This window comes from Giraffa tippelskirchi, chromosome 7 (assembly GCF_054371585.1).
Source record: "Giraffa tippelskirchi isolate mGirTip1 chromosome 7, T2T-mGirTip1v1.2.pri, whole genome shotgun sequence".
NCBI lineage: Eukaryota > Metazoa > Chordata > Mammalia > Artiodactyla > Giraffidae > Giraffa > Giraffa tippelskirchi.
The window spans coordinates 78267083-78288909 of record NC_137281.1 but is presented as its reverse complement, the minus strand read 5'-3'; the positions used below and the strand labels follow the sequence as shown (position 1 = coordinate 78288909).

The window sequence follows — 21827 nt, the reverse complement described above, 5'->3', positions numbered from 1 at the left end:
GTTAGGCCCTGTGCTAAATATAAAAGACTAAGATGAATAAGATATTTCAAATCCTTGAGGGGCATGGGCTAAAGGACATATATTTAGTTAAAAAAAAAAAAAAGTGGTTCTTAAGTACTATAATACACAGGGTTCCATGAGAAACAAAGAAACATTTCATTCTGCTCAAGTCAGGGAAGAGAAGGAAGGAAAGGGAAAGGAAGATCACCACAGAGATGAAAAACAGTAAGAGAATGACTTCTACAAGAAGATAAGACTAAGACTAAGGAGTATTTCAGACAACAGGAACAATATAGCCAAGGCCCCAGTCAAAGTACATAACTTTTTTGAGGGAAACCATAAACAGTCACATATTACTGAATGGAAAATGTTGACAGCAAGATGACCCAGCTGAGGCTGGACCACATACCATAATTCATGAAATACTAAAATTATGTTAGAAAGTTATCTAATCAGAGATCATTTGGTTGTAGGTAACAGAAACCAAAAAAGTGGGGGTAGGGGGAACTTACTACTTTAGAAGGGTATCTCACAGAATACAAGGAAAATTCAAGTAACTTGATCAGAGAACAAATGTACAGATCTGAACAGCAAGAGTTCAGGGTCCTTCATTTTGCCATTAGCACTTTTTAGCTCCCCACTCTTTCTGATTTACTTCTACATGGGCAAAACATTCAGTAAGCAAGACAGTTAAAGTGCTGTATAATCCAGTTTCTCCCATGTTCAATTCCAAGTTCCTGGAAGAAGACATCTCATTTGCTCAGGTAAGCCCATGGATTGGTTGACTCTAGGTCAGGTGGCCACCTCTGACTTAACAGACTGTGATAAGCATGAGATAGGGGTAACACCCTTCTTGGCCTATACACAGATACTTTAAGAAGGGAATATGGGGAGGTAGCAGAAAGTATTTGTGTCTCTAGAGCATGCCACCTCTTTTACTACCCATCATATACACCCTTTTTTTTCTTACCATTTAAAAAAAATTGTTATTGGAGTTTTGTTGATTTACAATGTGTGTTCGTTTCAGGTGTACAGCAAAGTGAATCAGTTATACATAAACATATATCCTCTTCTTTTCCCACGTAGGTCATTACAGAGCACATATACCCTTCTTAACCATTTCAAACATACTCAGGTTCAACATAACTATTAATATACAAGATTAGCCAAAGTTATCACCCTGCAAGAAGAACAGTACCTAGAACATAGACAGCATTCAATAGATAATTGTTGAATGAAAGAATGAACAAAGGAAAGAAAAAATAAAAAGAACAGATGGAAGAAAAAATACATTCATCTCTCCTCCATTAAGTGGTGGGCTCCCTGGTGGCTTAGATGGTAAAGAATCTGCCTGCTACACAGGAGACCTAGATTCGATCACTGGGTTGGGAAGATCCCTGGAGAAAGGAATGGTAACCTACTCCAGTATTCTTGCCTGGGAAAACCCATGGGCAGAGGAGCTGGCGGGCTACAGTCCATGGGGGTCACAAAGATGTGACAACTCAAAGTCATTGTTAACTACTTCATCTAGAAGTGATGTCATGTGCTTAGTCGCTCAGCCATGTCCGACTCTTTGTGAACCCATGGACTGTAGCACACCAAGCTCCTCTGTTCATGAGGATTCTTCAGGCAAGAATACTGAAGTGGGTTGCCATGCTCTTCTCCAAGGGATCTTTCCAACCCAGGAAATTGAATCAAGGTCTCCTGCATTGCAGGCAAATTCTTTACCATCTGAGCCACTGACTATATATTCTGAATCCACAGTCCTTCCTACCACATTGGGGCCAGGTATGATTCCTCACCACTTTGTTGCTGCTGCTGCTGCTGCTAAGTCGCTTCAGTCGTGTCCGACTCTGTGCGACCCCATAGATGGCAGCCCATCAGGCTCTGCCGTCCCTGGGATTCTCCAGGCAAGAATACTGGAGTGGATTGCCGTTTCCTTCTCCAGTGCATGAAAGGGAAAAGTGAAAGTGAAGTCGCTCAGTCGTGTCTGACTCTTAGCGACCCCATGGACTGTAGCCTACCAGGCTCCTCCGTCCATGGGATTTTCCAGGCAAGAGTACTGGAGTGGGGTGCCATTGCCTTCTCCGCACCACTTTGTTAGCAATGAATAAACCTCTCCAGTGTGTCATATACTAACAAATTTATGAAAAACAGAATAACTGTATGTTTTTAATTCTCCTTTTAAAAATGGAGACAAGCAAAAATCTTTCCAGAACGTTACTATGCTTAGTAATTGATCACTGTATAGTCTGGTCTTGCTGAACAGGATTTGTAAGACAAATGAGAGGACCCATACCTGGCCAGTAAATAACCAACCCTCTATATTTGAAGCAAGTCACTGTTATTAGCAATTACTCATTAGCAGAAAAATAAAGATGATAACAGAAGAGAAAGTACAAACCATCCTCAGAGAAACTGTGGGGCTACCCCAGAATCACCATGGGACTGAGAACAGCCGGGTTCCCCCATCCCAAGATGGGAATTTGGCAGTCTACACTGGCAGTAGCAAAGCAGCTGTCTAAATTACTGCTCATGGTATCTTGAGATGCAGTGACTACATATCATAGAGCTTGATGATACTATCAGCATGATTCTCAAATTGTTAAGAATATTAATTCTTATACAAATAGTAAACATGCATCAAAGTTTTCTTTAACTCATTAATGAGGGAACTAGCAGAATGGCAGTTCAATAAGAGGGAAAAAGGAATGTTGGTTGATGTTGTATAGAGCAATACATTTTCTTTGCAAGTACTTCATTCTTTGCCTATGCACTTCCAACAACCCCCCAAAAAAACATCATTTCACTTCATCAGTTTTCTATGCACTAACATCCAAATTTACCAAACTGTAAAATATCTGGGATTTAATTAACTGTGTGCGGTTTAACAAATAGTCACTATTTTCTGAGAGGTGAGCAAGAGGACTCATTAAAAACTCCTGCATGGTTTTAAAAGGGTCACACAATCACCCTTTTGCCTTGCTTTGGATTAATTTTCCTGAAAAATATTTTGAAGCCAAACTTAAAAGTCTTTCAAACGCACTGGTGTTCCTGTCTCTTGTGTCCCTACGTACTAAATGGAAGAAAAACTTGACCCCTAGGTTACCCAGCCAAAAAGAGTCCAAAGAAGGTCTCTACCTACAACGTAAGCTAGCAACCATACAAGAAAATTAAACATTTAGAAAACATCTGTTCAAAATTGTACTCAAATATATTTAAGATTTTTCTGGTATAGTAGCCGATGGAACTCTGAATCTCTAGAGCTTAGTCATAAAAGCTGTTATTTGATCCTCTATCTGATTACTGGGATAGATATATTTCTAAAATACACATGGCCACTCAAGGGATCATATCTGTGGCTTATCTATATTGCCTTGGTTCACCTTAGTTTAACATCACTTCTGTATCTTTAAGTTTGTTTTAGTACAGCCCTTGTGGCTTAGCTGGTAAAGAATCCGCCTGAGACCTGGGTTCAATCCCCGGGTTGGGAAGATCCCCTGGAGAAGGGAAAGCCTACCCACTTCAGTATTCTGGCCTGGAGAAGTCCATGGACTGTATAGTCCATGGGGTCGCAAAGAGTCGGATACAATTGAGAAACTTTCACTTTCACATGATAGTAATGAAGAGGATTTCAGGTTTCATTTATATATTCACATCTGCTTACGATTCCTGTCAGATTAGTCCATGCTGTCAGAGTATGACAGAAATACTGAAAAAGTAATGCGAAATAAGTGAACTTAAAATAGTTTACTTATGTTTCTTATACATACCCAATACTTTCCAAAAGGGCAATTTCCGTGGTTAAGACAAATTGGTATATGGTCCCATACACAAAAGCGGCTTCCATGACGGCTCTATGCTCTGAAAAAGAGAGGGGAGGGAGAGGTTAGTTTGTGTGATTCTATTTTGAATATTTTCCTACACCCTTTTATGCTCTACTATGTTTAAAGAAAAATCCTTTGTAGGGATCTCAGTTGGGAAAATGCAGGCAGTTAAAGAAGTTATAAAAAGTCTGTTCTAGTCAAGTCAAGGTAAGAGCAGAACTAAGAGGGAGTTAAAGATGAGTTATACTTGAAGATATATGATAAATCTGTGATAGTTTTTTCCCAGTAGTAGGGAAGAGAGTATGAATTCACCACACAACTTTCACATGTTATATTTTATATATGAATATGTCTCTATGCTATTTATGGCTTTTTTTAAAATCAAACTTATTCTTATCTTAAAAGAGACAATTCTATAAGGTATATTTTTAAAATGAACAGTTCCTCTACCCTTGACCCCATTTCCAATTTCCAAGGGACAACTACTTTCAACTTTCTCACTCTTTCTTTAGTTATTTACCTCCAAATCCCTAAATGACACTCTTACACTCTTATTTCCTGATTATTTGTATGTGCTAGTATTGTCTATTGACCTCCCATTATGAAAGATGATAAACAGCTCTCTTTCCTGAAACCTCATTCCACAAATGTACACAATTCTATCCCCTCAATCTGCCCAATATAGTCCTAGTTTTTATTAGATCAATAGTCAGTTTTCATATTGTTCAGTTCAGTCGCTCAGTCATGTCCGACTCTCTGTGACCCCATGGGCTGCAGCACACCAGGCTTCCCTTTCCATCACCAACTCCTGGAGCTTGCTCAAACTCATGTCCATCGAGTCGGTGATGCCATCCAACCATCTCATCCTCTGTGGTCCCCTTCTTCTCCTGCCTTCAATCTTTCCCAGCATCAGGGTCTTTACCAATGAGTTAATTCTTCACATCAATTGGCCAAAGTACTGGAGTTTCAGCTTCAGCATCAGTCCTTCCAATGAATATTCAGGACTGATTTCCTTTATGACTGACTGGTTTGATCTCCTTGCAGTCCAAGGGACTCTCAAGAGTCTTCTCCAACACCACAGTTCAAAAGCATCAATTCTTCGGCGCTCAGCTTTCTTCACTGTCCAGCTCTCACATCCATACATGACTACTGGAAAAACCATAGCCTTGACTAGACGGACCTTTGTTGGCAGAGTAATGTCTCTGCTTTTCAATATGCTACTAGGTTGGTCATAACCTTCCTTCGGAGGAGTAAGCGTCTTTTAGTTTCAAGGCTGCAATCACCATCAGCAGTGATTATGGAGCCCCCCAAAATAAAGTCTGACACTGTTTCCACTGTTTCCCCATCTATTTCCCATGAAGTGATGGGACCAGATGCCATGATCTTCGTTTTCTGAACGTTGAGCTTTAAGCCAACTTTTTCACTCTCCTCTTTCACTTTCATCAAGAGGCTCTTTAGTTCTTCTTCACTTTCTGCCATAAGGGTGGTGTCATCTGTGTTATCTGAGGTTATTGATATTTCTCCTGCCAATCTTGACTCCAGCTTGGGCTTCATCCACCCTGGCATTTTGCATTTTACATATAAGTTAAATAAGCAGGGTGACAATAAACAACCTTGATGTACTCCTTTCCCAATTTGGAACCAGCCTGCTGTTCCATGTCCGGTTCTAACTGTTGCTTCTCGACCTGCATACAGATTTCTCAGGAGGCAGGTAAGGTGGCCTGGTATTCCCATCTCTTGAAGAATTTTCCAGTTTGTTGTGATCTACACAGTCAAAGGCTTTGGCAAAATAAATAAAGCAGAAGTAGATGTTTTTCTGATATTCCCTTGCTTTTTCAATGATCCAATGGACGTTGGCAATTTGATCTCTGGTTCCTCTGCCTTTTCTAAATCCAGCTTGAACATCTGGAAGTTCATGGTTTCATATTTTGGGGACTCAATAAATACAATTTCCTTTTGAGAAATTTTTCACTACAGTTATAACTTTTTTTTTATTTTTGTTTAGATTCCTTGCTAATTTATTCCTAAATTCTTTTGCAACTGTCTAAGGCCCCCAATACTTCAAATGTACCTGTTTTACTATCTATTCCCTCTCTTTGCAGACATTTCTGCAGAGTCTTCTGATTTGTTCAAATGTGGACTCTGCTACTCAACCTGCCCCAACTTTCATCCTAGGAACTCACTTTCATTATTGTCCTGGGGATTCTCTAATGCTCACTCTTGTGTTGGGGCCTTGGCCTGTTACCCTCATCTTCTGGACTAATTTGTTCCCTTGCTCCCATTCTCTAGCTCCTTTCTGGGAGGGGATATATGGAATAAACATTTTTCGCAAACTTACCCTTCTCACAGTGGCTTTATTCTACTTTCATAACAAACTCTAGTTGTCTGCTATAGAATTCTAGACTCCAGTCCCTCCCCCTAAGAATTCTGAAAGCGTTCCTCCATTTTCATTGGTTCCCAAATCCAAAGTCATCCTGATTCTTAATCCCTTAAACCGCATACTTTTTTCTTTCTGGAAAATTTTAGAATAGTTTTTGTTCCCAATATTCTGAAAATTCAAAATGAGATCCTGTGGCATGGCTCTACATCTAAACATTGCTGGGATTCAGTGAACCCTTGCAATTTGGAGGCTCAAATCCCTCAGTTCTGGGAAATTTTCTTCAAGCATTCTTTTGACAATTTTTTCCTTTCCATGTCTCATTTTCCCTTTTTTCCTCACTGACATTTCCAGGTAGTTATCTTCCCCTCCCTGACCTAATCTTCTATCACTTGAATCACATTGCATCAGATTATTCCACTCACCACTCTGCCTTGTTGGAGTCATCTACCACCCCAGCCAGGGTTAATCCCCCTCATCTCATGAAAAATTAAGCTTCTGTCACATTGTCACACTCTCCGATTTTCCTATCCCCATAGATGATCCTTGCAAAATCCTAGCCTTTCAGTCCTTGGTCTTATCTGGAAACTCCAGTGATTTCTCTTCAGCCCTCCCTTAACCATTCATGGCCACTGTCCCACTTCAGGCTTGTAATCACCAATCTGAAAATCCTCCAAATTTTCAACATCTAGCACTCCCCTCAAAAATGAAACACACACACACACACACACACACACACACATACACCCCCTTACATCTCTGGGTCACTTGTCTAGTACATAACTTTACTTTAACCTTTCCAAATTTACAGTCTTACCATTTTCACTGTCCTTCACCCACCTCAGGTCCTCTCTTCCCTCCTAGTCCAGCTTAAATTCCATGGTCAGTCTTTAATCACTCACCCACCTGTCTAGCTAAAACACAATCCAAGTTGAATCAAACAGTCTGCCTATTTTGCACTTACACCCATAACAGTGAATATGACTGGGGGAAGAAAACAAGAACCTGCTGGCATAACCATGCCCATGGTCTCACTTTAGATTACTGGCATCAAATATTACTGCTGCATAACAGCCATTCTTTATTTTCAGGCCTTCTAAAACAACTAGCTTCATCTCTTCTTTCCTCACACTATCTGATCACTTTATTTCTATTTCATTAGGAAAATGAATCAATTAAGTAAAACCAAAAAAGTTCCCAGCACTGTATGTATCTGCCCCCTTAATTAAATTGATGCCAACATTCTCCGTCTTCTCTCCTAATACCATAGGTGAATTTTCCACGCTCTCAGCAAAGGGCCACCCCCTCCCCTGTTCACTAGATTCCACCTACTCTAGTGTACTCAAAGATGTTGTTCCAATAATTTTCCCTTCCTTTTTCTCCATAATGTATTTTCCTTTTTCTACAAGATCTTTCATGTCAACATACAAATACGCTTCTTAAAAAATTCTTCACTTGACCCCACATACTCCTCCAGCCACTGCCTCGTATCCTTCTTCCCTTAATAGCAAAATCTTATATGAGACTCTATAGTCACAGTCTCCAGTTGCTCTCTGCCTATTCTCTTATACCCTAGTCAGGCATTTATCCCTACCACTCTACCAAAATCATGTGTATCAAGGGCATGGGTAACTTCATATTGCTAAGCATAATGGCCAACTGGTAGTTCTTATCCTAATTAATCTTTCAGCATCCTTTGATACAACTGCTACTATCTCTTCACTAAAACCCTATCTTCACTTTGTTACACACAGGTCATTCCTTCCACCTCCTCTACTGACCCGTGAATGATGAAGTATTTAATGAGTTCAGTCTTCTCTTTTCCATCTAGCCTCACTCCCTTCATGGTCTCCTCTGGTCTCACAACTTTATGTCATAAATGTATATCCCTAGTCTGTATTCCACCATCAAATGCAGACTAGTAATATCCAACTACAACTACCTTGTTGATACCTCTACTTGGCTGTCCAATGGGTATTTCACAAGTATGGTGTCCAAAAGTCGATTCCAGAGCTTTCTTCTCCAAACTATTTCCAGTCTGCCCCACCTTAGTTATTAGCAATTTCACCATTCAGGGAGGGAACGCAGGTCAAAATCCTAGAGCCATCCTTGTCTCTGCTATCTCTCTCAATCTATATCCAGTATGTCATAAAATTCAGTACCTCTTACAATCCAAACTACTGCTAAAATTCAAATGTATTTCCACTGCCATTGCTGCTGATACCCTGGTCCAAGCCACCCACCACCATCTCCTGCCTGCATTATTGTGATAACTTCCTGATTCTCTCCCTTATTCTACTATTGTTCCTTCTACTCTATTCCAAATAGAGTTAAAATATAAATCAGGGATTTCTGGCTCCACTATGGCAGTGTAAGTCCCTGTATAGTTCATCTCTCTTACTGACTTTAATTATAGAATGTGGACAAAATATAATAACCTGAGGGGCCCTGAAAAGCAAACAATAAATAGGCTGATTGTGGGGTATTATTTTACATGTACATTAAGTTTAAACTGTGTAGCCATCAAGCTTTATGTCTATAAAAACAGAATTTTCCAATAAATTATTTGATTTCATAGCGCATATACAATTTTAAATGTTTTTAACAACATTTTATATTAACACATCCAAGTTATAACCATTAACAAATAAAATCATGAAAGCATAATTAAAATTTGTTCATAAAACATTTATAAATTTCTTTATGACAAAACTACCTATATTAAGGCTAAGGTGATGTTGTCAAAATTTTTTAAAAGTCAAGAAAAATACATCATAAACAGCAAACACCAAAATAAAAAAGGAAGTCAAGTCAGTCAACAACATTTACCAAATACTATAAACTACTGAATACTAAATCAGGTACCACGAGGACTGTTAGGAAATAAAAACAGTAATAGCAGACACAGAGCACCTACTATATGTCAGGAACCTTTTTATTTTTTCAAATTTACTTGGTTCTCACAGTAACACTAAGAGGTAGGCACAATTATTTTCACCATCTTAGTGACCAAGAAACAGGTTAAATAAGTCAGTTGTCCAAGGTCATGTGCTTGCTTCAGCAGCTCAGATACTAAAATTAGAATGATACAGAGAAGATTAGCATAGTCCTTGCACAAGGATGACACGCAAATTCGTGAAGCGTTCCATATTTTTGGGGCTTCCCAGGTGGCGCTAATGGTAAGGAACCCGCCTGCCAATGCAAGAGACACGGAAGACATGGGTTCCATCCCTGGGTCGGGAAGATCCCCTGGAGGAGGAAATGGCAACGCACTCCAGTATTCTTGCCTGGAGAATTCCATGGACAGAGGAGCCTGGCGGGCTACCGTCCATGGGGTCACAAAGAGTTAGACACGACTGAAGCAACTGAGCACGCCAAGGTCATACTTTAGGTAGTTGGTGGAACAGGGAGTCTAACCTAGGTGTCTGGCTCCAGAGTTCTTGTTCAATCACTATACTATGGTGCCTACTTGAAGATAGAAAATGTAATGGTAAAAGATGCTTTAAATTTATTTTAAAATATTAAGATGGTAGTTAAAATACATTATGTTAAGTCCTTCAACATAGACACACATATATAGAGGCACAGCAAAGATTAAAGCAAAAGCTGATACATACCTGGTGTTCCAATGGCTCTGACATATGAGAATGCAATGTTTCCTTTTCCTTTTAGAGCATTTTCTATGTTGTGAAGGTCTCCCAGGGTGGTGATATATTTTACTTCATTAAAAAGAAGAGCACTGAAACAAACAAGAGATATAACTGGTAGAAAAATCAGACAGGGACTCAGTTATTTAATACGTATTTTGAATAAGTTAAAGAACGTAATCAAAAAATAAATTTAATCTTCTGAACAAACTCTCAGTAGTAAGAACCTAAGAATTTCAATACTGAATTAAAATCACTCTCTAAATCATTATTCTGTCACTGAGAACATCAACCAGGGACAGTTATGTGAAATAACTGCTTATCCTCTATCACAACTACCTCAATATAAACTATATTTACTAACATTCTCTTCTGGCCAAATAATCCCTTACAAACCTCTCAGCCATAGACACATTTGAGCCCTTCACATGTCTAAACTAAAGCCTTGTTTCCACTGCCTATAAGGCCCTGCACAGCCTAGATCTTGCCTACTTCTCCAACATCATTTTGTTCTACGATTCCTCATGTCTACCGTACTTTAGGCAACACCTCAGGGTCTTTGCACACACCATTCTCTTTGCAGAAAGCTATTTCTTCTGCTCCTTCTCATATATACTGTCTTGGCTTAAAAATCATTGATTTAGAGAAGCCTCTCTTATAAAAGTAGGTCTGCATCATTTTCCTCTTGAATTTCATAATATTTGATCCTTTGTAGTTCTTACCATAATTTATAATTATTCATATACATTTTTTACTTGCTTATCCCTGCCTCTCTCATTAAACTGTTACCTTGTTGAGGCAGGGACTTTGTCTATTTTGTCAGTATATCCATAATAATTTAGAATAGAACCTGTACATTTAATGTACAAATCAGAATAACTGATCACATTAGTTCATTGAAAAGAATCTCCTTTTAAAAATTTCTACTTCTATATAAATTCTCTGTAACTAACAACAAATTCCACTTAATCTCCACATGCATATCTCTGTCTGTATGTGTATTTTTGTTAAGCTAGACTTTATAAATTTTGAAAGTTGTTCCAAGTCCACATACTTAAATAAGCAAAAATGTTAATCACTCAGTCATGTCCAACTCTTTGTGACCCCATGGACTATAGCCTGCCAGGTTCCTGTGTCCATGGAATTGTCCAGGCAAGAATATTGGAGTGGGTAGCCATTCCCTTCTTCAGGGGAGCTTCCCAATGAGGGATCGAACCTCATTGCAGGCGGATTCTTTACTGTCTGAGCTACCAAGGAAGCCCAAGGTTCATTCCAATAAATTAGTCATAGTTTCCTCTTATTGAAAACATAGCACTTTCCATTAATATAGCAATTCTCAAATTTTCTGGTCTCAGAATCTCTTTATACCCTTAAAAATTACTGAGCTCTTCAATGGGTTTGCATTTATGTAGGCTTCATCTATCAATAGTTGCCAAAATAGAAATTAAAACAGCAATTTAAAATGTTAATTCTTTAAAAAATAAAAATAAACACCATTGCACATTAGCACTTTTTATTATAAATAACTAAAATTTTAAAAATGAAAGAAAAGTCTAATAAAAAGAGTGGCATTACTTTACACTTTTGCAAATCTCTATAACACTGAACTAAATAGAAGACAGGTAGATTCTCATATTTGCTTCCTTGTTACTCTGTTGTGACACACATCATGTAGTCATTAGAAAGTGCATTCATGAAAAAATGAAAGTGAAAAAGGCAAACATCTCAATATTATTATAAAAATATCGTAACTTCATGGGCACCCTGAAATGGCTGCTCTAAGTTACACTGCTTAAATATTTACCTACACATTACAGATTTCTTCCACTTTTAAAGAAATGTGAAACTTGAACGTCTGTAATTCCCAGGGCTCTTGTTTTATTTTTAAAATAAATTTTTACTGAGCAGTACTCACTATTTCCTAGATACTTTCACATGTTTTCATTTAAATCTTCAGGTGGCACTAGTAGTAAAGAACCCACCTGCCAATGCAGAAGATGTAAGAAATGCAGGTTCGATCCCTGGGTGGGGAAGATCCCCTGGAGGAGGGCATGACAACCCACTCCAATATTCTTGCTTGGAGAATCCCATAGACAGAGGAACCTGGCGGCTATGGTCCACAGGGTGACAAAGAGTCGGACACGACTGAGGCAACTTAGCACATTTAAATCCTCAATGATATTCTTGGGAAATTTTTTGTTACACACACACACACACACACACACACACACACACACACACACACACACAAAGAACACATATACAGACACAGGGAGGAAAGAATCTCAGAGGTTAAGTAACATGCTCCAAGACATACCAGTAGTCACTGGTAGAGATTTTTAAACCCAGGTTTTCGACACTTTGCTTGTAACTCTCTAAACTATGTTATTGCTGACCCCTCATAAATGGTAAACCAGGTAAAAAGAGAGGCAATTAATAAATAGCAAGAAAGTCTCAGTGGCAATCTGGGTTACTGGCTACTTATACGTGTTGGCTAGCAAGACCACAATTACCCTCGAGTTACTTCAAAATCACTGGGAGGCACAATCTAGTGAACATAATCGGACTGCCATGTAAATTCTCTGCTTGGGAATTACATCCATTTACCTTTACAGCTCTAGTAGCAATTTTTTTTTTTGCTTCAAAAATCAAACCTAGGAGTAGAAATCTAACCTTTTCCTCAAAGACTGGCAAGTATAAATTAACAAAAGCCAGTGTTTGGGGGGACACTTTCCACATGTCAGGCAGAGTACTAAGTATATTATAAGTAGCGGCACTTTATCAGTTTGGGACTGATTTACTCTCTTGCTTCGGAAATTCTCAGTTTTCTAAGTCTTCATGGTGAGCAAAGTCCAAGGCCCCTCACACAAGCCGATCATTTTGTAAATCTGCCTTTCCAGGTTCCCTGCTGTTAGGCTATATGGCCCAGAATCACTTGTCTGACATCCTAAACTGGGAGCCAGTGATGTAAAGAATCAGGGACAGTGCAGAATTATTTCCAGAAGCAGTAGTAGCACGAGTCAGCTTCAAAGGCAGGAATGACAACACTGCTAATGACAGCCTCAGTGCTAGCAATGCAAGCTGTGGCATTTGATGACCAGCAGAGATGCAGCAGTTCTCCTGAGACTAACTCTGTGTCATGATTATGACTAATTCAGAGCCACATAAATCTGAGTCCAGTTCTCCAACCCTTCTAGTGAGACTGAGATTCCCTATATCCTCTCCAAATTCTTTTCTGCTTAAGCCAGTCAGACCCAGATTCGGGGGTTTATAACTAAGAACACCCAGGCACGCTCTTAGTCTTGCTTAATTTTCATGGCAACCATCTGAGATCAGTTCTATCATTAACTCCATTTTAAAGAAAAGGTCATGGGGCTTAAAGAGGTTATGTTGTCTAAAGTCCCAAAGCTTATTATTATTAAAGAGTCATTATCCACGAGGTAGAAGGAGGAGAAGGGGAGGACAGAGGATGAGCTGGTTGGATGGCATCACCAACTCTATGGACATGAGTTTGAGTAAGCTCCAGGAGTTGGTGATGGGACAGGGGAGCCTGGCGTGCTGCAGTCCATGGGGTCACAAAGAGTCAGACATGAATGAGTGACTGAGCAAGTGAGCGATCGACGAGGCAATAATAACCAAAACTAATGACATTTATAATCTCATGATCTCTGGGAGTATTCCCAAAGGCTTCCTAACCTTAACATATTTTTAAATGTTAATTTCCAGAATATAGGGACAACTAGGGATCTCTAGGATCCATTCCACAAGCCGGTGCTCCTTTACTCCATTTCCAAGGAGGAGAAATGGGTTAAAGGAAAAATCTGTCTTGGGATTTTCCTGCTTCAAAGACGCGATAAAACAGCATGAGTCTGCTCTGACCTGGGGGCTCTTCCTGCCCCAAAAAGGCCTTCCTTTCACTTGGCATACTCTTCCTGAGACTCGCCTAATGCAACCACTAGGCACATAAAATATACGGTCAAGAATTCAGTGGGTGTCAGAAAAACAAAAAAAAGGGAACTCAAGAGTCTACTTTACCCTGCTTTTAGAGCAGCAGGTTACTCAGCCTTTTTTCAGGAAAAAAACCTACTTTTTATTATGTTCTGTCACTATTCAAATTCTAAAAAATCCAATAAAAAGGAACTGTTACTTTCTATTTTGCCTTACCAAAACCCCTACGGCAAAATGAGGAAAAAGAGGGAGGAGGGAAAAGAGGGCAACAGCATGGGGAGACAGACAGACAAGTTACTTTATCTAAATTAACTACAGTTGGCCAGTGGGTTCTGCATTCACGATTCAGCCAATTGTGAATGGAAAGTATTCCAAAAAAATAATTCCAGAAAGTTCTAAAAAGAAAAACTTGACTTTGCCATATATCGACACCTACTTACACAGCATTCACACTGTATTAGGCTAAGTAATCTAGAGATGATTTAAAGTTTACAGGAAGGTGTGCATAGGTTATATGCTAAGATGTAAGGGACTTGAGTATCTGAGGATGCTGATATGAGGGAGAGGGAGTCAGAAACGGACAGGGGTTAGGGGTTGCTGAAACCAGTCCCCCTCAAATACTGAGGGATAACTGCATATTATGCAAGGCAGATCCATGTATAAAATGAAATATCCCAAATACTTCATAAAGCATTTTCTAAATAATACAATTAAAAAAACAAACTGAAGCCAGTGAAATGTGAATTGAGAAAACAAGTAATAAAGTTCAAAAACATCAGGAAGGGACCAGCCTGGTTCAGGAGTTTTAGAGGAAGATACTTCCAGCAGGATCTTTCTCCAAAGCATCAGTCTTGGTATTTTTGTCATATGTTATACATTCTCCTACTAGCTTACCACTTAAAAAATTCTTATCACCAGAAATAATCTTACAGGCTTATAACATAAGATTTCTGCTCCTCCAATTTTTAACAACCAAAAAGTGAAGCTTCCCAATTCATTCTTCCACCAATCTGATATTTTCTGAACACATAACACATGTCACGCACAATGCCATGCTCTGGTAGAAGGACTGTGTATAAGAGGGCACACTCGGGGGATACAACCATTACCAAAACAGGATGCTTGTGGTGATAGAGGTGGATGTGTGTTTACAATTAGTTACTACCAAATTAACAAAGAGCTGTGAGGAATTCAAATCTAAGACAAGTAATTATTTTATTACAATTTCTCCCAGTATGTCACTATCAAACAGGAACCCAGGTGACAATACTGGGTAGGAATAAATGTGACAGAGATAAAGGATTTAACAATAGCTCAAAACCTATCAGGAAGGGACCAGCCTGGGCACAGTTCAGGAGTTTTAGAGGAAGACACCTCCAGTAGGATCTTTCCCCAGAGGCTCTATAGCAACATCATCTAAAGTCTCAGTACCCAGGGAAAAGTGAAAGTGAAGTCGCTCAGTCGTCTCCAACTCCTAGCGACCCCATGGACTGCAGTCCACCAGGTTCCTCCATCCATGGGGTTTTCCAGGCAAGAGTACTGGAGTGGGGTGCCATTGCCTTCTCCACCCAGGCTCTGCAGCAATGTGTTAAAAATAAAATGTTAGCAGAAATTATGATAGTTGAAAATAATTCCCATAATATTTGTAATTCATATTATTGTCAGTAGTATATTAACCTTAAGAGGAAAGAAACCTTCCATTTGACTAAATATTGCCACAAGAATATCAATTAGCACATCTTAATAAAGAGTTAATGAGATTTTAAGTGTTTCTTTACAGTACTAGACAATCTTTCCTTTTTGGATCATTTGATGATTTCTAGAAGTCAGCAATGACTGGGGAAAAATGGCCTTTATTAGCATTTAGACTTTTTACCATCTGAGCCACCAGGGAAGCCCACCTTTGAGACTACAGTGCCTCAGTCTCCTATATCTCTATCTGACTTGCCTCAGGAGTGTTACATAAGGTTTTCTCAATCAACAAATAAAGATTAATTGTTACTTAGTGAAGATTAATTGTTACTAAATATTACCATTTTCTAAATATTACCTTTCTCAATGCCATTTTAAAGCTGGGAAGTGAAATTTTCCTTACAGTTACCAAACTTTTTGGCTATGTATATTTTAGAAAATAGAGCTAAGAATTTTTAGACTCTAAATCTATAATCTTACCTCTATTTTAAATTTTATTTATTTTGCACATTTTAACACTTTTGTAGGACTCAAAAAGTATCTGAAAAGTTGAAGAGTGAAAAGTCTACTTCCAATTCTTTCTTCCCATCCTAGCTTTCCCATTCCATTTCCATAAACCAATCATCGGTTTCTTGTGAAACTTTGAAATGTTTATGCTAAATGCATACAAGAACTGAAGAGCCTCTTGATGAAAGTTAAAAAGGAGAGTGAAAAAGCTGGCTTAAAACTCAACATTCAAAAAATAAAGATCATGGCATCCGGTCCCACCACTTCATGGCAAATAGATGGGGAAACAATGGAAACAGTGACAGACTTTATTTTCTTGGGCTCCAAAATCACTGCAGATGGTGACTGCAGCCATGAAATCAAAAGACGCTTGCTCCTTGGAAGAAAAGCTATGACCGACCTAGACAGCATATTAAAAAGCAGAGACATTACATTGCCGACAAAGGTCCATCTAGTCAAAGCTATGGTTTTTCCAGTAGTCACGTATGGATGTGAGAGCTGGACTATAAAGAAAGCTGAGTTCCAAAGAATTGATGCTTATGAACTGTGGTGTTGAAGACTCTTGAGAGTCCCTTGGACTGCAAGGAGATCCAACCAGTCAATCCTAAAGGAAATCAAGACTGAATGTTCATTGGAAGGACTGATGCTAAAGCTGAAACTCCAATACTTTGGCCATCTGATGCGAAGAACTGACTCCGTGGAAAAGACCTTAATGCTGGGAAAGACTGAAGGCCAGAGGAGAAGGGGATGACAGAGGATGAGATGGCTGGATGGCATCACTGACTCAGTGGACATGAGTTTGAGCAAGTTCCAGGAGTTGGTGATGGACAAGGAAGGCTGGCATGCTGCAGTCCATGGAGTCTCAAAGAGTCAGACACAACTGAGCGACTGAACTGAACTGAAATGCATACATGCCATAAATATATATTATATATGCCTCTGTTAGAAGACTATTTCTCCTAGATTTCTCAGTGTTCCTGTACAGTCCAGGTCTCATGATGATGAAAACTGAGAGGACACAAAGATGGAAAATGTCTCCTCTTAATCTTGTCTTCTTTTCTCTGGAGCCATCTGCTTCCATTCAAAGGTAATAAAATCTTTCTTATCTTCCCTGGAGCTACACTCTTATATTTAGGGATAGAAACCTTTATCTCCTACCCCAAGCAATTTACTTAAATTCCAGAGAAAAAGATAAGCGCTCTATCTCTAGAAGGAAAAAGTAGATATGCCAGCTCCTATATAAACTCAGAGATTCATAATTTAAGCTCTTCTCCAAACCTTGTTGTAAATACAGATATTAAGAATACAGCTTTCACCTTGCAGCTCTGTGGAGAACTGGGTAAAGCAATCCAATACTATCAAGTTACTCTGACTGCTGTTATTGCTGTGTGTGATTGCCGATTCCAAGACTTGGCATTTCTACATGTATATATGTAAGGAGGCTAACATCGAAGACCCTTCAGAGTTTTAGACTCTAACACTTCCTTTCTTATACACACAGAACTCTGCTACACTCTAAACACTTGGTTTATTTCATTAATAGATCCTGAAAAATCAATGTGTGAAAAATCTTAATAGACCATTAAGTCAACATACTTTCAATCACTGATGTTTTGCTGCTGCTGCTGCTAAGTCGCTTCAGTCGTGTCCGACTCTGTGTGACCCCATAGACGGCAGCCCACCAGGCTCCGCCGTCCCTGGGATTCTCCAGGCAAGAACACTGGAGTGGGTTGCCATTTCCTTCTCCAGTGCATGAAAGTGAAAAGTGAAAGTGAAGTCGCTCAGTCGTGTCCGACTCTGTGCGACCCCATAGACAGCACCAGGGTCCCCCGTCCCTGGGATTCTCCAGGCAAGAATACTGGAGTGGGTTGCCAAAAACATTACTAGAGGATACAAAACTTGAATAAATGGAAAGACAACTGGTTCTGGGATGGGAAGATTCATTCAAAGATGCCAAGTATCCCTAAAATAACTTACAAATTTAATGCCAGTAGGATTTGGTCAGGGAGAAGAAGAAACTGGACAACCTAATTTTAAATGTCACATGTAAATAGAATAAAAATGTGATTCTAGAAAAAGAAATATGAAGGGACCTGGCTCTTTCAGATGTGCTGTGTTGTGCTGTGCTTAGTCACTCAGTCGTGTTATTTTATCTAGACACTGACTATACACCTTTCACAAAAAATAACTCAAAATGGAGCAGAGACCTAATGTAAGACATAGAAGAAAATCTTGGTGACCTTGGATTTGGCAATGAATTTTTAGATACAACCTAAAGCATGATCCATGAAAAAAAAATTGTAGTGTTGGATTTCATTATTATTAAAAATTTCTGCTCTACAAAAGACACTGTTAAGAGAATGAAGAACAAGCCACAGCCTGAGAGAAAATATTTGCAAAACATATATATATCTGATAAAGGACTTGTATCCAAAATAAATAAAAGAACTCTTAAAGTCAACAATGAGGGGGAAAAAAAAAACATTTACAATATGGGCAAAAGATCTGAGCAGATACCCCACCAAAGAAAATATACAGATGTCAAATAAGCATATTAAAAGATACTCAATATCATATGTCCTTAGGAAGTTGTAATTAAAACGAGATACCACTACACACCTAATAGAATAGCTACAGTTAAAAAAAGAAAGAAAAAAAAGAAAGAAGAAAATTAGCAATACCAAATGTTGGTGGGAATGTGTAGCAACAGGAACTCATTCAACGTAGGTGGTAATGCAAAATGATAGTTTGGAGATGGTTTGGCAGTTTTTTACAAACCGAATCAGTCTTAAAATACAATTGAGAAATCACACCCCAAAGATTTTACCCAAATGAGTTGAAAACTCACATCAATAGAGAAAACCTACACACGAGCTTTATAGCAACTTTAATGATAACTGCCAAAACTTGGAAGCAAGCAAGATTGAGCCCCCTCTAAAATCAAGTCCCCCTGACAACTTTATGATTAACTTCTAAATCCAAAACTGTATTCCCTTTCTTGTCCCCTCTGACCTCAACCCTGTGCTAACTGAACAGTAATCAACAGTCAGGTGACTACACCTGCTGTTGTCTATAACATTGTTAACATACTAAAATTGCTGTCATGGATAACTTATCATTAATATACAGACTCAGGTTTTTTCTCCAGGGCAGGATGAGCTATCAGACCTCCCCTCCCTGGGGTCATGGTCCACCCAACCAGATGCTAGTAAACTGTAGGTATCCTGACTTCTGAAACTACAACTAAGAAACGTCACTAGACAATGAATAACTCCAGCTTCTCTGTTCTTCTTCCCCAGCTCCTAACTCAGAGACCGAATTGGAGTGGACCTGAGGTTTTTCTCCCACTCACTTGCTCAGAGGCCTGCAATAAATCCTTACTTTGCTGCAGTCACTGTCAGAGCTTGGCTTTCTGTGAAACTCTGACACATGAGCCCTTTTTCGGGGTTACAGTTTCATCTATATGACCCTCAAAAAGGCAAAACTATACAGTAAAAAGATCAGAGATTGGGGAGTGGCAGAGAAGGATAACTAAGAGGAGTACAGGAGATTTTTAGGGCTGTGAAACTTACTGTTTGATAAATAACGATGGATACACGTCATTATACATTTGTCAAAACTCATAGAACTCTACAACAAAGAGTGAATCCTAATAAAAAGTCTGCACTTTGGTTAATAATAACGTCAATATCAATTCATCAACTGTAACAAAGGTACCACACCAATGTAATATGGTAACAGAGGAAACTGAGTACAGAGGAGAAATGAGGAATTCTCTGTATTGTCTGTTCAATTTTCTGCAATCCTAAAACTGCTCTAAAAAATAATCTGTTAAGTTTTTAAGTGAATTCCTTTGTAACAAAAGCAAAAGGGAGACCTTGGTACAACTTAAAATCCAGAAGTCAAAAGAGAAAAGATAAATTTGACCCGATAATATTTTTTAAAAAATAGGGAAATTCAAAAGATAAATGACAAACAGGAAAAGGTACAGTTTCTATCTCCTTTATATACAGAAAGTACTTTGAAATCAATAAGAATGAAAGTTCAAAATGTGATAGAAAAATGGGCAAAAAATATCCAGCAACAAGTTCAGTTTCATTTCTATAAACAGTAGGCAACTGAAAAGAGTACAAGAGAAGAACTGTTTGCCAGGAACTGGGTATATCAAACTGATGCTTTTAGCACAAAGAAGTAGGATGATGGCTTAAGAGGCATTCTCTTTCCTCGTGGAGAAAAAAAAAAAAGTACAGCTCTGATATGGCATACTATTTATTTAGCACATTTCTTCAAGATTCTAAATATCATTACTGAAAATTTTTGTAAAATACTGTATACCACAGTCATTTTTCTTATATTTTAAACAAAAATTAGGACACTGCCTCTTTGGAATTCTGCTTTCCTGATATTTCCTTTTTCTGCCCAGTTTCTTCTTCCTCTATATGTTTGTACTGTCCTAGAATGCTCCCTAGATGACCTACACGGTGACAACACTCCTCAGGAATGCAAATTCCTACAACTGCCTACTTGAGACTCAGATAAGATGAGCATCTGACTTATTAAACTAGACTCATTTTTTCCTGTAAACTTGCCCTTCTTCCTTTGCCTATCTCAGATGGTGATCAGATCAGATTTGGGGTAGAGTGAGGAGGTAAGGAAGGAAAAGAAGAGATCAGGGATTATTCAAATTAATCGCTACCAAGTTCAGTTAATTTCACCTCTTACAAGGCTTTCCTGGTGGCCTGGTGGTTAAGAATTCCCCTCGCAATGCAGGGGGCTCGGATTCGATCCGATTGTGGAACTAAGAGTCCCATAGTCAGCGGGGCAACTAAGCCCATGCGTCTCAATTACTGAGGCACACTCTGTTCCACAACTAGAAAGTCTGTGCACCTCAACAAAAGATCCCACGGGACGCAACAAAGACACCTTGCGCCACAACTAAGACCCAATACAACCAAACAAGTAAGTATTTCTTAAAAATTTAACCTCCTCACCATTAAAAAGAAACCTCCTCTTTGCTATCTTTATTTCCCTAGATTCTACAATGGCCACACAATGGTGTCTACATGTGTGTGGATCCCATGGACTTGTCTCTCACCCATCAGAAAGAGCTCTTAAGTGCTAACCTGATCACATCTCTTACTGCCTACAACCTTCTGCTGAACAATCAGGTCAATTAGGACAAAGAGTCAAAGTAAAAGTCACAACCAAGCCTTTATTTACTCACTGCTACAGTGCAAAAGGCAAAAGGGGAGGAGAGACACCAACTCCACAAGTTCCACTCCCTTCCCCAACCACAGAACAGCTCCAGGCCAGAGCCACTGGGCGCAGGAGTCATCTCATTCCAAGGAGCCCCAAAGAGCTGGCTCCTATCTCTGATGTGAGTGGGCACCTTCCCTCTATGAGGCCTGCTGGACAAAGCCTGCAACTGCCTGTGGTAGGGCCTGGGAGATCCCACAAGGATTGTGGCCCAGAGCTGGCCTCCTCACTTCACTGGCTACCCCAGTGAAGCCTCAACTCCTTCACGTGGTAAACAAAGATCCCCTCCGCTGACCTCATGCCAACTTCTCTGCTCTCACCTCCTGCTTTACATACATTTGAAACACCAGTAAAAACTACCCTCTCCAAACTATCTTGACCTCCCTGCCTGGGCTCATAGTTCCCTCTGCTTCTCCCACCTCCCACCTTTCATTTCTTCACTGAGCAAACCCCTGTTTATCCTTTAAGACCCACCCCCAAATGCTGCCTTCCTTCAGGAAGGCTTCTTACCAAATATCCACCCTCATCCCAGACCCAAGGAAATATTCTCTACCCTGTTGACGTTTAAGCCCT

General features: G+C 39.3%; 1 protein-coding gene and 1 non-coding gene across 10 annotated transcripts in view; one reads left to right on the top strand and one right to left on the bottom strand.

Annotated features, from left to right (window-relative positions):
• The window catches only part of TXNDC16 (thioredoxin domain containing 16), an 87741-nt gene that overhangs the window by 44049 nt on the left and 21865 nt on the right, over positions 1 to 21827 (bottom strand). For all 9 annotated transcript variants that reach the window (XM_081506061.1, XM_081506054.1, XM_081506053.1 and 6 more), the window contains 2 exons: positions 9822 to 9943; positions 3774 to 3864 (listed from right to left, as the gene is read on the bottom strand). In XM_081506061.1, the coding sequence (XP_081362187.1) occupies positions 3774 to 3864; positions 9822 to 9943 (213 nt within the window). The remainder of the gene's footprint in view (positions 1 to 3773; positions 3865 to 9821; positions 9944 to 21827) is intronic.
• On the top strand, positions 9253 to 9359 carry LOC145515901 (U6 spliceosomal RNA). Its single transcript, XR_014061110.1, has one exon. It is a non-coding gene; the product is annotated as a U6 spliceosomal RNA (small nuclear RNA).